General features: G+C 48.3%; 1 protein-coding gene across 2 annotated transcripts in view; it reads right to left on the bottom strand.

Annotated features, from left to right (window-relative positions):
- RFX4 (regulatory factor X4) overlaps positions 1 to 16,806 on the bottom strand; it is a gene marked incomplete at both ends in the record, with an annotated part of 108,838 nt that overhangs the window by 18,951 nt on the left and 73,081 nt on the right. For both annotated transcript variants that reach the window (XM_084255783.1, XM_084255784.1), the window contains 5 exons: positions 899 to 1,060; positions 1,354 to 1,473; positions 10,714 to 10,831; positions 11,251 to 11,345; positions 14,410 to 14,554. In XM_084255783.1, coding sequence (XP_084111909.1) covers positions 899 to 1,060; positions 1,354 to 1,473; positions 10,714 to 10,831; positions 11,251 to 11,345; positions 14,410 to 14,554 — 640 coding nt within the window. The remainder of the gene's footprint in view (positions 1 to 898; positions 1,061 to 1,353; positions 1,474 to 10,713; positions 10,832 to 11,250; positions 11,346 to 14,409; positions 14,555 to 16,806) is intronic.

The following is a 16,806-nucleotide window of genomic DNA, read 5'->3' on the forward strand; positions in this document are numbered from 1 at the left end:
AGAAAGTCAGCTCTCGCCCCCAAATCTGTCCCGGCTTCTCTAGCGAGGGACACACTAGCCAGGGACACACCAGCCTCTCTTGCAGTTACCGGAGGCCATGGCGCTGAGCCTTCGCTGACAGTGCACGTGGAAGTGACGCGTGTCACCGGCACTCTGGGGCTTTGAAGAGCGTGGGCTTTTCCTCCTCCATGCCTGCCTTCCAGCCCTGTCAGCTGGTGGTAGGCTTGCCAATGCCCTAGGAGAGGGGCCCTCCAACCCGGGAGCATCAGAATCACCACAGGCTTGTTGATCAAGATCGTGGGGCTCCACCCTAGAGTGTGGCTCGGTTGGCCTGCGATGGAACCCAATAATGACCACTTCAGACAAGCTGCCAGGAAATGCTAACACCGCTGGTCCATGGGCCACATTTTGAGAACTGTTGCCCTGGGATAGGCTGGAGCCTAATATTGAAGGAACACGTGTTTCCAGATGATTGTGTGAGCGAGGGCCTCCTTCTGACCCAAACTCCCAGCCAGGACTAGACACGAGCTACATTTCTACTGCATTGACTCCACACGTGTGGATCTACTTGCCACAGCCGCTGAGCCTGTCCTAACTAATGAGGAGTGGAGGGAGAGTGAAGATTTGAAGGACGAAGTTCCTCATTAGTTTATGTTTTTTATCATTTTAATCTTCCCGCAGCTTAGTTTTGGGCGTGGAGATTTTATCTGCCAACTTCAAAACGCAGTCGTGAGGCCCACGTACAAATGAACAGACCAACAGCTGTAAATCTTCCATAAATCCAGGAAGATACTCAGGTTTTGACATTGTTCTGGGGGGAGCGAGCAGGAAGACTGCTCCTCCAGAAAGCTCTTCATGTAAACATCGACACCCACTGAACACGTCAGCCTTTCATTACCTGTAGTGCTGAGGCCAGTGTACTCAGGGGATGGGTTGCTGACGGGAGAGGTGGGAGGCGGCACTTCCACAGACGTGGCCGACTTGGCTGGAGAAAACGAGGGCACTGGCGAAGGGGTGGGCGGGGCAGCCTCTGTCAAGATGATCTCTTCTTGGACTTCTGCTGTGGGGAGAGAAAGGAAGCGTTTTTCAGAGCCAAAGGTCAAAGCCAGTTGTCTTTGGAAAACGAGTTGCCCTTCCCAGCGTGTGCAAGGCCCCGCCCCGCCCCGGCCCAAAGCCCTCGAGGCTCCCGGTCACCGACACTCTCCACAGAGGACGAGGCAGTGCTGGGCTCACACCACGACGGGGGCGCCATGACTGACCCCTTGGCATGCAGAGGTAGAGACGCAGCGCACCGGCAAGGGCACGGGCCAACGTGGCATGTGGGCGATTCCCAGCCAGCCCCAGCGGGCTTACCAGCACTCCCCTCTCCCTTCATGGCCCGCATTAGCTCATTGGCCCTCTCCTGGCAGTGCAGGGACTCCAGCAGGTAGAGCACGTAGTCATCAAACATCAGGTGAATTAGGTGGAAAGACCCTGGGAAGAGAAGGCCCAGACAGAAGGTGAGCTGAGGGCAGGCAGTGCCCCCCTCCGGCTGGCGCACAGGCCAGGTCGCACCACACCCCAGAAGCCCCTCCCCCGCCGAGCCCATCTCCTCGTGGTCAGAGGCGGCTCTTCTCTGCAGAGAGTGCCCGTCACAAGGCAAGGGCTGTGAGCACGGTGGTAAGCGAATCTTCCCCCTGCTCAATCATGTCTGCGTGACACCATCACAACAGGCACCCACAGAGCCGTCTGTCGTCCAGAGGCTTCTGAGCTCTCCCACACACACCGTCTGCGGGCCCCTGACTGCGTCACCCTTTATTGATGTGGATGCCCAGCAGGCCATGTGCATCCACTCCTGTGCCCCCTCTCTCTAGAGGGCCTGTCGCAACCCCCCATCCTTGTGCCCACCCAGGTCAAGGCCAAGGTCACGAGTACTGCACTTTATTCACATTCTAGCTCTACCCCAGGCGAGTGTGTCAGTGCTTCAATCCCATGTGACATTCAGCGAGGCTCAGGTTTCGCCGAGTCACTCTGAAATGCAGGCTCCAAACTAGACTTCATATCCACTTTCAAGTGGGCCCTGCGACCCACTGAGGAGGCACAGCGTCGTGGGTGACAGCGTGGGAGCTGGATCAGATTCCCCGGCTCAAGATCCAGCGTGGCCACTCGAAAACTGGGACCTCAGAGGAGAAATTCCTTGTAAATGATAAAAGCAAAATCGGCCATTCACTTGCTCTGTGGCCACCACTCTATCAACCCCTAGAGATTTAGTATCGCCTTGAATCGTCATCACAGCCACAGAGATGAGTAACACTGTCCATCGGAAAAGGCGCAAACTGAGGCTTGGAGAGGTAAAGCAGATGGTCAGTGCTGCACAGTTATTAAGGGGCAGAACCAGGACTCAAACCCAAGACTGGTGGTGAAGTTGCGCTTCGGTCACTGTGCAGCAGGGCTCTCCAAAAGGAGTGGCGAAACCCACATGGCAGAAGAGCCATAATGAAGCAAAGTAAGCACCAGAGCTTGAAAATGGTAACTATCATTGCCGCAAATATTCTGAGATCCTAGGATATGACTCTTTTGTTCACAGAGACGAAGAAGGTAGCGATCATCAAATACTTAAGCGGGTCTCTAAATTGAAGAACTATTTGCTAAGATGCTGTTCTAATCAACAAGGATAGCAAGCAATACACTGTGAAACAATAGGTAATAAATTTGGGGTTGGACTAGTAGCTTGAGCCCAGCCAGACACCCTGGAAATGATCTATTTATACAACCCTGCTATTTCAACAGTAAGGAAACAAAGATCTGAGGAAGTGAAGGGCCCCGTCTGAGACCACACTGCTGGGAAACACCCGAGGGGCTCAGAGGCCAGCGCCGAGGGGCAGTGTTGATGGGGGCCGCAAGCTCTCTGAGTTAGTGGCTCCGACCAGTCACCCCATTGGGCTGGTAACTTTCGATCATCTTCGAACACCAAGCGTTTGTACAGCTACCGCTCTGTACCCATGCAAGGCTAAGTTCCCTGCATACAAGGGAACTTAAAAGCTCAGTCCCCGACTCCACAAAAACAACAGTGTCCTCATTAAGCAGAAATCAATCATTTAGATTATTGGGCAACAAGCAGTTCCATGCCAGGATGTCATGGCCATGGGAGCAGTGCAAACAGGAGAAAGGAAAGGAAAATAACAAAGATACAGAGGAGAGGAGAGGAGGCAGGGGAAGGGAGAGGAAATTTGTTGAAGACAGACAGACCCGAGGCAGGCACTTACAGCTAACGTTCCTGGCTTTATTTCTCCTTAGCCCTTATCACCGTATTCACCGTATATTTAAATAATTGATCTTTATCACATACTTCCCTAGAGTAGACCATAACCTCCATAAATGCAGAGATTTTTTTTCTTTATATCTCTCTTCCCCCCACTGCTCTATACTCTGAGCACACAGCAGAGGCTCAATACTTGTTAGGTGAATGAATGGGAAGAGCAAGCACTGGCCACTTACCACATGGACAGTGCGAAGTTCTTTTTTTTTTTTTTAGAGGCATGTTTTATTTATTTATTTATTTGTTTGTTTGTTTGTTTTTGTTTATACATGCACTGGGTACAGTCAGAAGCGCGGGGGGGTGGGAAAATTCACCAGAGCCAGAGCAGGGAGCAGGGAGCAGGGCAGGCAGAAGGACCGAAGTACACTGCTGAGGGGTGCAGCGGGCAGCAGGAGAGGTCTGCGCCCCATGTGGGACCCTCCTCCGGTGGCCGGGGAGCAGCCGGGGATCAAACCAGCGCCTCAGAGGCCGCGAGCAGCTTCGCAACCCAGCGCTCAACCGCTGCGCCACCGGGGAGGCCCAGCGAAGTTCTTTTAACTTCCCAACAACACTTATGGAGAAGATGTGATCACTGTCTTCAGTTAGTACATGGGGGAAAAGAAGCCACAGAAGTTTAAATAACTTGCCTAAATTCACAGAGCTAGTGATCATCAGAACCTGTTATGGAGAAAGCGATCAGGATAGACACAAAAGGAGACTGTTGTTGTAAGACAGATGGTGGCCTCTCATAGGATCAAAACATTTGTTTTTCTTACCAGAATTTTTCATACAAAGTCTAGAGAATTTTAAAAAGAACATGTGTATTCACCATTCAGCTTTACAGTCAACATTTTGCTGTAGGTGAATCAGATTATTTTTAATTGGAGATTTAAAAGTGAAGGCCCTGAGTTTCCTCACTGATTCCCATTTCTCTGCATCCTGCGTTCATTCCCTGAGATAATCACAGCCTTTGCTTTGGTATTGACTGTTCACATGCATTTTCATAGTCATGCTACCTATATTCATGAACCCAGCAATAACACATGGCATTGTTTCCTCTTTTCAAACTTGATGGGAATGGCGTCAGATTCACAGAGCATTCTGCAACTTGCTTTTGACAGATTTAATAGACATGCCACAACTTATCAGTCTCTGATCGATGGATTTCGGGTTGTTTACAGTTTCCTCTGCTGGGCATACTCTTCTAGTGAATGCTTTTTGTACCTGGTTCCCTGTGTCGAGGGCCAGAAGTGAAATCCCTAGCTGGATCCAAAAACACCTGCATCTTCAGTCTTACCAGACAGTGCCAAGTAGCTTATCAAACTGTCTTCCATTCCTGTTGGTAGTGTATGAAATGTAATCTGCCAGCCTGCACGGCGTGACATACTACCTTATAGTTTGCATGATCCTAATTACCAGAAAGATGTGCATCTTCTCATGTGATTGTTGAACACAGAGATGCCCTCTTCTGTGAATCTCTTATTCACATTCTTTGACCATGTTTCTCTTGGGATATGTTTTTTCAAAAATTTATTTAGAGGGATCAATTATGTATTCTGGATACTAATCCTGGGTTAGCACATTGCAAAAATACCTTCCCTTTTTCTGTGGTTTTAATTTTTTTCAGCTTTGTTTATGATTGGCTTATTAAAGAGAAGTTTAAAATGCAAACAGTCAATTTTGGTGATACTGTCTTTATGATTTGTCCTTTTTTTGTGTCTTTTAAAAGGAATAATTTCCTATGCCAAGCTCATGAAAATATCATCTGCTATTTTCTTCCAGAAGGACTTTTCCATGAATATTTTCCTTTCAGAAGTTGTAGGGAAGGGAGTTAATTTTACTTTAATTACACAAAAATCCTTGTCCAGCTGATATTTAATGCCATCTCTGTCACAGAAACCATCCTTACAATCCTCATGTCTTATAAACAAAGGAACAAGGATCTCGTGAGGTGAAGACAAGCTTTATGTCCTTCTTTGGCATCTCTGCTTTCTTTCCTCACTCTAGTTGTCCAGTACAGTCCCAACATCACGTTGTCTTACTCCATTATAGACCTGAAGATCAGGGAAGCAGGTCCCTACACCTTGTCCTTTTTAGCCTTCCTAGTGTCTACTACTCCTGACCTTCTGCGTTCCCTATAGATATTAACTTCAGATGATCAAAGTCAAAGGAACAAAGTTATACTGGAATTTCACTGAATTTATACATTGGTTTCAACATGTGGATGTTGAGCCTTACCAAATACATACAGGGTGTGATGTATCAATACTTTAACATTTTTTCCTTGAAGATTTTCAAACACTTTTTGTTACAGTTATTTTGTAGGTACATTTCAGTTTCTGTTGCTATAATGCAGGGCACACACACACACACACACACACACACACTCACACCCCAGGTCCTTGATTATAGGGTTTCATTCAACGTTCTTTCATGTTCATTTCAACGTTCTTTCAACATTCTTTCTTTGAGAAAAACATAATCCTGGTGGCTGTTGAACAAAATGATGTCTTTCAAGATCGTGCTTTCCTTGTGTATCATTTTGCTTAAAATCTCAATTTCCAAGAACCTATTGATGAGACTTACTCCGTGTGAGTATCATCATTAAAAAACAAAAAACAACAAAAAAAAAAACTTGCCAATGAATCTATCTGCTGGCTTTTTATTTGGAATTTTTCATCTGAAGATACTCTTTGTACCATCCCCTGTTCATTGTTACTTAAAATTTGGTTTTACCTTTCTTACACATACAGAAATTAGTTTTTAAATGACTATTTAAGCAATAATCAAATACATATGTCTACATATTTAAAATTTCCTCTCATCTTAAATGTGGTCCTCAAATTCCTCTACATTCCATTTCTGGACCGCTGGATTTGCCGAGCCCCTTCGATCTCAGCAGGCTTGTAAGAAGGGAGTGATATTGTACTGTGAGAGAGGGGGTCGCAAAGGCAACATGGCCTCCTCGCCCCCACTGGACACTCACATGCAGAACCCAGGGCCAACGTGCGAGAGTTCAGGGGTTCAGAGGCCACCAGGCCGTGTGGACAGGCCACTTGAAGGGTCCCAGATAGGCAGCCCTAGTCTCACACATCCTCCCAGTCCAGCCCCAGATGTGTGGGTGCAGAAGCCTCCAGAAGGTTCCAGCCTCTAGCTGTTGACTCACCACCAGCCTTTGAGTCTTCCATCTAAGCTCTCATACTTCAGAGAGCAGAGCCGGCCCCCGCCCCGGCCGTGGCATTCCTGACCACAGAATCCATGAACAAAGTAAAATGACTGTTCTAAGCCAACAGGCTTTGGGGAAATTTGTTACACAGCAACAGCAACCAGCATAGTGTTGTTTCTTGTATTGCAGACCTTAGGTAAGGCTTCATTTTTGTTCTTGCTGAAATGTCTCCTTTAATAGTTTTTGGAAGTGAAGGGCCAAGGGTGCCAAACTCCTAGTCTTTGTATAATTGAATATCTCTTTACCCTCACTCTTAAATAATGGTTGGCATTTCTTTGTTCGCAACACTTAGAACATATTATTTCATCTTCTGGTATCTCTTATTGCTCATAATAGTTAATCACTCTTCTTTTCTCTCATAAATTTTTAAAAATCCATCAATGTGAAATTTTTAATAAAACATTAATGAGGATTAAACAAATATGCCTAGCCCTTTGAGGCCTGCATCTGATCCCAAAGTATTTGCCTCAATTGGAACAAGTTAAAAAAAAGCCTGGGTTTTTGACTGTGGCCAAATTCAAATTCAAATTTTATTTTGAAAGAGAGTTCTGCCACTTTGCTATATTGACCTTGAGCAAGAAAATTCTCCAAGCTTCCTTTTCACTTCCGTGTCAAGATACATATTATCATCTGCCTTGTAGAGGCAATGAGAGAATGAAATGGTAGCACGTGCCTCCTAAATATTCCTCATAATGATTACGGCAGCATTTTGCCTCACAGTGCAGCTGCACTGTGGCTTCCTTGCCCATTAATCAGAGGGCAGTGACAGTAGACCTCACAGAGCTCCTGTGAGAATTCAATGCCTTGTGTTATGTCTAGTGTAACTAGGCCCTCAGTGAGCCTACTTCGCTTTTATGAGTAGCATTCAACTGAGGAGGGCTAGTGGAGGTGGGAGGCTTAGCTCCAGCAAGGGAAGGCGCCAGAGGTGCTCTGCCCCCTCCCCTGTGTATTCACAGGCAAGCCCCCTGTTCTCGCTGGGTCTCTGCTTTTGCTCCTGAATACAGGAGAGCGATTCCTGCCTCCTATTCTCTGTCTCCTGAGTGACATTTCAAACATCAAGATCCTGCCAGTTAGCAGGTTCTGGGCAATGGTGGTGCTGGGAGGGAGCCAGGCCAGGACATGTGAGCACAGAAAAGCAATCTGGAAGACTTCGTCATGGGCATTCAGTCTGGGAGCCAGGGCCTCATGAACCCCCAAGCCTTGCCTAAGTGGCAGGGCTTCAACGCCAAGCAGAACACATGCCAGTGAAAACATGGGGAACGGTGTGCAGTCCTGGCCCCTTGGCTGTCAAATCCAGGGCTGCTTTTCAAACCCTTTTCTGTCCAAGTACTTTTGGGAACCACTGTGGCCTCCCAGCCCTTCCTAGCAGTGAAATCTAAGGGTATTTGAGGAAAACCTAGAGTGGAAGGTAAAGGTGGCCACACTGACTCGGGCACCAGGTGGCCTAGGGCCTGAAATCAGAGCAGCTGATGTGAAACGAAACATAAAAATTTAATAGAAACTCACCTGCTCAGGTCTGCGAGGACAGAAAGTTCCCTGCCTGCTGCCCACCTTCGCTAATTTTGCTAGAAACTGTGCCTGGCGGCAAAGAAAGAAAAGTCTGGCTACTTTAGTTCACAGCATAGGCACTTTCAGTGAAAGGGAATTAGGGAGAAAAGAGCGAAAAGGAATTAAGGAGAAGAAAGGAGGCAACTACCTTTGAAAGAGGCTGTTCTGGGAAGAGGTGAGAGTCCCCCGCGGGATGGCTGCGAGGGTCCACACGCCATTGTGGCGGTCAGCCGGCTAGGCAGGCACACCAGCCCCGCAGCGCGCTCTGCGGCCGGCACCGTGTGGGAGTTATAAGATATATAGAGCTGGCCCCTGCGTGTGGGGGAGGGGGCCGGGGCACAGAGGGCTCTTTTTCCTAATTAGCTGTTTTTATACAGGGAACACATGACCCAAACACAACCACCAACTGTGTCTTTGACATATACAGGCAGAAAGGGGGAGCTGGGCTTTTGTCTGCCGCAAATTCTTTCAACTTGCCTGTCACCCCAAGCCGCAGAACTCAACAATGAGTCCGATGAGCAGGACCATTTCAGATACTTTGCTAAATGGACTCAGAGGCAGGTATTATTTCAGCCGGCTCAGGGGGGAAAATACTGTAAGAGTGAACTTGGGTTACTATTTCTCTCTTCCCTTTTCTAAAAGATTGGAGACCATTTTTGCCATTGGCCCAAGTCTCCGGTCTGTCCTAACACAGCGTGTGGTTCAAAAGAGAAAATATAAAACGTATTTTAAGGGACAGAACTTCCTAGTCATAACTTGAACCCATTCACAGAAGCCTAATCGTTCTACTGTCCAAACTTTATCATATTGTTAACGTGGTCAAAACGAGTGAATTTCAAAGCCTACTGCACAGTGAATTACTTTCCCCGTCTCCAGAAGCAGGCTCGAAAACACGCAGCGTCATTTTAAGAATCAGCAAATTTGAAGCATGAGGGATAAAACCGGGAGGGGAGGCTTGCTCCCTGGATGCGAACACGTGACTTCGCGGTATCGCTGATGGCTTGATTTGGGCACAACCAAAAACATCTCAACTATTTTTCAACCATCCGCTTAGCTGAAAGTAGTTATGCACGAATGATTTTCCCAGAGCCAGAGGTAACATGTGCTAACACTAACTATGCTGGACTGGAAGTCATCAAGATGCCATGGCTGATGGCACTGCCCAGGTGGCAGTGACCAGGCGTCTCCCTCCACAGCGCAGAGAGAATTTCCATCTGTGGCCAGGGTGCAGGGAGGTTCGGAGAACTTCGCAATACCGAGATTAAAGAAATCCACAACAAAACACGTCTCCAATTGGGTAAACACAGGCTTTCATGGACAGAGCTGTTTGGAAAAAATAGTGCCTTCTTTGTTTTCACCACATATTCACTTCATTGTATAGCACAACTGGAAAATGGTGACAAGACCATAAAAAGCTAGATGGAAAAGTGTCAAATTAAACCCAGAGCAGAAACCCAGAGCTGATTGGCTTAATTGGAGATAATGAGAAACAAAACCACATCTCAACTTGCAAAGTGAAATAGAGAACTGAAGCAATTACCCAGAAAATTTACCAACAGCCCTTTGCTGAAATGAGTAGAAAAATAGGGCTAAAGGGTGCTGAGATCTTGAATTTCTGAATAATGCCTGAAAGTCCCACCTCACTCTGCCAATAATGACCTGGACTCAGTGCTTACTCCATTCTATGCAGTGAAAAATAGAAAAGTGGGTCCCACAATGTAGCGTGGGACGTCACCCCCAAGAGGGTGATTAGGTTCCTGCTCACAGATGCTTCACGCAGAGATTATGAGTGGCGTTACACTGGAAAACAGCAGACGAGGACGTGGGGCAGGGGTGCTTGGTGGATGTGATACAAACCTCTGGAGTCGGCAAAACTATAGGGGTGGAAGGACACAGAGCCCTCTTCCGGGGAATCAGACCAGGACGTGATTCTAAAGACAACTATTAGACTCGCTATCCACCCCGAGTGTCAATCAAGCCAGCTGCAAATGTTCAAACTCAGAGGCTTCTTCGTGTGCCAGTTTTGGGGAGCCCAGACTATGAAAAGCTGCAAACTGGGCCCGTACAAGCAGCAACCTCTGGAGACAGCTGGCCAAAGGGGAGCGAAGGCGCTGTTGTTCCTTTCTCTGTAAACTCACATACTGTCTGTGAGTGAAGCATGTCATTTTCAAATGTCTTTTTTCAAAACCTTTAGGAGGCAAGGTCATCTTTCTCCCTGAAAATCCTAACAGTGTCTTATTCCCCCAGAACAGACACATTTCAGGGTGATGTCTTATGGCCTCAGAGACAGCAAATAAGTCCATGGCTGGGGGCCTCCCTAGTGGCACAGGGGTTAAAGACAGCACTATCAAGCTTTCGCCAGCCACTGCAGCGTGAGTTCAATCCCCCTGGTCAGCCAGGGAGCTGCCCACATGGCGCAGCAGACCTCTCCTGCCTTGCCCGTTGCTCCCCTTGGCAGTGTATTTCAGTGAATCCACCTGTTCTGTTCCCCACTCTGTCTCTGGTGAATCCTCTCACCCCCTGCAGCACCTCTGGCCTACACCCCAGTTCTGTGCATAAATAAATATAAAAAAAAAGACTGTGGCTGACTTGAGAGGTGGCCACCCACAGAGCCCAGAGAAAATAAGTTTGGAGGTGGGGAGGGTGAGGGTTTGGACCTTACCGAAGCTGGGGGCGCTATGCAAGGTCATGTCCCGGATCACCCTGGTGCCAAAACAGGACCACATCAGGAGGAACTGCTGGGCCACTTTCTTCAGGGACCCTTGTCTCTTGGCCGCCACCTACAAGAAAGCGAATAGCTTCAGGACTGGTGGTTTTGACCCTTCATCTGCCACCGTCTCTTGGGAAAACGACAGGAAGGAGTATGGATCTCCGAGTTCAATGCTATGCAGCAACGGTTTTTTGACGTTTTGTTTTCAGCAGCAAAAATACATTTTAAAATGTGTATTTGACTTTGGTCAAGACCCAATGTACACATATGATGAGAGACAGACACTGACAAGGTCGAGTCGGGGTGGTGGGAAACCCAGTCTCCTGTGTCCGCGACCCCCCCACATCCTGGCAGGGGGTTGGGGACTTGGGGGGCAGTCCTTGGACCCAGCTGCTGCGGCTGCTGAGCAGAATCCAGATAGCTCCCCGAGGGGCCCTGTATTTCCCTGGGGTACAAGTCCGGGCCGCACCCCTGCTCCCGCCTGCTCACCTTCACAACGCAGCGGTCTACCATGGCGTCCAGCCACTCGACGTAGGACTCGATGGGAGACTGCTCCTCCAGGAGGTGGTCAAACTCCTGATACACTGTGGACAGAGGAGAACCCACGCATCACCACGGCTGTGTTAAGCAGGGTTGCGTCTTAAAGGACCCAAGGGGCAAAACGGAATAAAATAAAACTCCAACGTCTCCGCACAGCATTCAGAGCTTTAGAAAATACATCCCCAGTGACCTTTCCCAGCTCCTCTTCCAAGCCTGTCAATACTTCAAGGTCTGGCCGCCCCACCTCACTTCCATCCCCCCCACAGACCCCGCCTCCTCACAGCCCCTGGCCTTTTCTCAGCCAGTCCCCTCTGCTTGGACCTTTGGTTCTTCGGGGTCCAGGTGAAATGTTCTGAGAAATCCTGCGTTCTCACCCTCTTCTTGCTGCTTGCCAGGAAAACTCCTCACTCTCCCTCCATACTTTTATAGCACTTCTCTCTGTTTTTTCTATATTTATTATCTATTCCTTTAACATGTTACCTATAGCCTACCTTCCTTCTATCACCCTGTATCTCTATCACCCTGTATATGCAGCAGGTTCCACAGGTGGCATTAAAAAAAAAAAAAAAGATGAGTATCAAAGCTTGCTGCCTGTCTCCCTGCATGCCACCCTGGGGTCAGCTGGACATCTCCCTACGTGTCCGTAGCGAATCCCATGCCTCAGCCCACCTGCTGGCAGGTGGCCCTCTCAATCACCTGCGATGTCTGAGAAGGGGTAGATGCTGAGCTGTTTCTCACCATATAGTCATATCTCTGAGGGCAAAGACAGCAGGAATACACTTTATGTGTGTGCGTCAACCCCCTGCTGGTCCTTTGCCTGGTGTCTGTATTGGCTGCAGTGCTACCTGGGACGGCGTAGCGGGTACCCAGTCCCTCCTTGCTGCCGCCAAGTCTTGCTCTTTGGCTCTGTGTCCTGTGATAGGGCACATCTGATAAATCAGATATTTCCGAGCCACAACTGTATTAGGCAAGTAGTTCTCAGTGCTTGACATGTAGTAGATGCTTAAAAAATATTTAAGGAAGAAAGGAAATTATCCCACACCCGTCACTTTCTGCATTAGTAGGAGGAGGATAATCAAACAGCTTTACACAAGCCAAATAGCCGCATCTGGATGTGCTCTGTAATCAGCCAGACGCTGTGGACAACAGGAAGAACATCGCTGTGGCGACTTCCAGTTTGAAGCACCTCTTTTCATTACTTTTTGTGTGATGATTCCCAGTTTGAAAGTCCTCTTTTCACTGCTGTGTGTGTGTGTGTTGTTCTGCATATGAAGCTGAGAAAGTCAAACCATGAGTCCAGGCCCATCCATTCCTGTTGTTTTTGTTTGTCGGAGCCATTATTGTCCTCCCATTTTACAGGACTGGCCAATTTGTCCTATTTTATTTGGCAGTGGGGGACTGCTCTGAAAGGCTGGCTTATGGGACCAGAAAGTCATAACTCTGTAGAGCTGACTTGCCTCATTTTATAGACAAGAAAGCTGTGTCTTACTGACATTAAGTGATCCTCTCGAAGCCAGAGGGTGAGTTAGAGTAAGGACTGGAACCCAGGTCGCTGAATATCCTTTTGGTGTTTCTCACTCTGTAACACCATCTGCACATCTGAGCTCCCATCTAGTGATGATGGTGGTGGTGGTGGCAATAAAAGTGCTAACAGGCCAGGCACTCATTTAAGTGCTGTACATGCCCATGCTTGTTTGACCTTGGACAATCCCAAAGTGTGAATGTCATGAGGCCAGGACACTTGCTAACCTTGCACAGAGTCTTACCCACTGTTTTGCCCCAGCACCTAGAACAGTGCATGGTACATGTCACTGTTCAAATGTTGAATGAATATATGAACAACCTAAGGAGGTAGATCCTATTATTACCACCACCCCCCATTTTACAAATGAGGAAACTGAGGCACTGAGAATTTGTTAGGGGGAAAGGATGTCCTGAGCTAATTCCGTACAGGCTTTGTGGACTCCACCTCGACTCTAAACCAAAGCCATCGAGACATTGGGAAAGACAAATCCCATCACCACCAAAGGGAAGGGTGCTGGGACCTGGGGTGGAGTTAAGCAGCCAGGTTTGGTATAAAAACCAGACACGTGGGCCTTGGGGTCTCTCTCCCTCGCTCGCCTCCAGGCTTCACGGCTCCTGGCTCGTGGCCAGCTCTCAGCGTGCCATTTGGGATTCCAGATTGGCGTATCGGGTAGGACGCATTTATGACTTTATCTCCCACTTTCCTCCCTGAGTTATACATTTCCTCATTTGCCCTTCCCTTGTAAATAAACCTTTTATTAACCTTTTGTGTGTGCCTGCAGTGGAGTATTAATAAGTCCCTTTAAGCGCGCAGGTGAGGACCCACAGTCATGCAACCCGTTTTGTATCGGGGCCGCCCTGTAACAAAATGAGTAACTTTCCAAAGTTTTTACAGCTAGGAAATGGCAGAGCAAGTAAGGGAGTGGACTGCAGACCCTGATTCAGGGACCCAAGCTGTGGGCAGCCGTGGGTAGCAGATGGCACAGGCGACCGAGGAACAACAGAGATGTGCTAACAATGGTAGTGTTCTCTGGTCTCTCCCGTGCTCTCCTACTAGGAGCAAAGAACCTGTCCCCATCAGGCTAATATCTGGAGCAGTATTCCTGCTGTCTTTGCCCACAGAGGTAACTCAGCATGCTCCCCCTTCTCAAACATCGCAGGTGATTGAAAGGTTCACCTGCCAGAGGAGGGCTGGGGCCTGGGATTCGCTACTGAAACATAGGTAGGTGTCCAGCTGACACCAGGATGACATGCAAGGAGACAGGCAACAAGCTTTGATGCTCATCTTTCTTTATGCCACCTGGGGAACCTGCCCTGGCACCGAGGGTCACGTGTGCGGCCCTTGCATGAGGGGGTGTGCTGCCCAGCTGCACCAGAACCCTTTTTCCGCAGCACTGTTGACACACGTCTTCTTAAATCAATTAGCCCTCCCATCCAGGCCAATCCCTTTAACAGGAACAATTAGAGGGGCAGGATCCTAGGTGGAAGGACAGTGTGGGAATGCCACTTAAATATTTACCAAGATACTTTTTTGGAAAAAAACAAACAAACAGAAAAGACACCATCCCTGGTGGGACGTCTTACACTGGATGATGAGTTTCCGGTGCTCGTCGCGGGAGTCTTCCATGGTGTAGAGGGTCTGCTTGGTGATGCTGTTGAGGTCCACGTTCCTCCAGTCTTCCAGCATTTGAAATGTGATGTCTGCGCTGTGGATCACTGTCCGTGACGCCTGCAAACCAACCCAGCAAGCGCGTTAGTTCATGGGAGGTCAGGTTCAAGTCCCTTCACTTTGTCTCCTTTTAGGTCTTTTTGACAAATCTGCTTCTGATAGCTTGCAAACTACTTTGAAATTCAGGAAAACGTGTTCTGGAGATCAGCAGGTGAGCCATATCTCAGGAGCTACGTCCACTATCTCTCTGTGTCCCTCTCCTCGCATCTCTCTCTATAAGAAGCTACCCCCAGGTGGCCTCGGTCAGACGAAGGAAACCTGCTTTGCCCAGGCCCTTTGGTCCTGACCCCGAGGGACGGTGGGGCGAAGCCCAAAGGACTGTCGGCCTTCTGACGGGAGCTTTGTGCTTCATAACCCCTGTGTCTCTAGCACCCAAAAAGCCAAGAGCACAGATCTAGAAAGCTTCCTACCATTCCTGGAACTGTGGCCCATTCAATCCCAGAAATCTGACAACGTGTATTTTTCACATAAATGCATTTGAAGCAGTTTGTCGTTTAACTTCTTTTAAATGTAACTATAATGATTAAAGCTAATATGAATAACTACTACTACTGATGGAAACTACACCTTAAGATTTAGTAGAGTGTGTGTGTACGTGTGGTTGCAGACACACATGGATGTTTTTACCTGCATGTGTATAAAAGGGGAGAAGATTTTCCTAAAGGGTCTTGGCTCCAGAGGGAGGCACCAAAACCCTGTCTAGTTCTCTGGTAAGACTCAAGACCAGCTCTTTCAAGCGCAGGAAATTACAGATAACACAAGCATTGTGTATATGCGGCATTTTGGTCAATGACTAACCACCTCACATTCAACAGCGGTCTCTATGGAGTGCGTAGGTGTGTAGGATGCCATCCAATCTAGGTGTGTCTAAGTTCACACTGTGACACACTCACAATGACCAAACTGCCTGACTCATTTCTCGCAGGTGTCCCAGAGTTAAGCAACGCAGTGAGAGCTGAAAGCAGCAGAAGGCAGGTACCCTGGATAGATGGCAACGCTCCTTTGATTTGCCAATATTCCTTCTCCCCCTAAATCCCATCAAGCTGCCAGGCTCTGCTCCATTCCCAAACAATGCCCAGGGGTGGTCTCTGTGCCAGCCTGCAGGGTGCGGAAGGCTTTCAGCTGATCCCCACATCGCCCCGCGCCATTTATGCCGGGTCAGGACAGGAAGGCGGAGGTGTGTAGGTGTAGCTTATGCTGTTCCCGGACTGGAGTCTTCCCTCAGGACACTAACTGCAATCCGCTCCCTCCCACTCAACCTTGAATAGGCAGCACCAACGACCCAGAAACAGCAGCAAGGGCATTAGGGAGAGGCTGCAAATCCAAACACCTAGAGGAAGCCAGCAGGTGGCATACAGGAGGGGCAGGGAGGACAGTGGCTGCTGGAGGGGACGGTGAGCCCATCCAGTTGCCAGCTGCCCTGGGCAATGTTGTTCTGGATGCTCAGCTGTCATCTCCACTGTTAAAGGTTAGTGACCAAGTGAAAGTATTTTTCGAACACATATGCAAATAAAAGTAACCCCACCCGTCTGAGGATCAGATCTGACTCGTGACCATCAGCTTGCCCCTTCTGTGTGAAGACTGTGGGGATTTTGGCGAATGTCAATGGGCTGCCTTGCCGCTTCCTTCTTCCCCTTCCTGAACGTGCGAAATTGATAGAAATGAGATGGTTTATGCCATCAGATTACAGCTGTGGAGTTACAGTGGGATATTCTGCTTTTTACTCTGCACTTCACATCCGTTATGCTTGAATTTGTTTTATAGCAAACATAGGTCACTGTTGTGCTAAAAACAACACAAATCTTTAAAGATACACAAAATTGAATAAATTTTTAGTATACTATGTGGCTTTGAACTCTTTTGGACGACACACAGGCAACAAACAAACGACCCTCCTTCTCCACGTGAATCACGGGGTCTCAGTGAGTCACCAGCAGGGTGACTGTGCGTCCCCTGGCGAGGTGTGGAGACAGTAGGACAACTCCCCACGGCAAGAAATTATCCAGAATGCCAGCAGTGGCTGAGAAGCCCTGATCTACCTGAGGGAAACACGAAATTATGGAGCTGGAACATATCTAAACAGTTAGGGGCAACCGAGTTTAGAAATTAATTTGTGTGTTGAAGCTGAAATGACTGAGTAAAAAAAGGTAAACACCGTTTTCATTCCTCACCTGCAGAAATTAAAGATAACAGTGAGAAGTTGCTGTTACGTCGCCACAGCCCTACCTAGGGAGTTGTCTGTGGGGATTTGC

This window comes from Talpa europaea (assembly GCF_964194135.1).
Source record: "Talpa europaea genome assembly, chromosome: 15".
In the NCBI taxonomy this organism is placed as follows: Eukaryota; Metazoa; Chordata; class Mammalia; order Eulipotyphla; family Talpidae; genus Talpa; species Talpa europaea.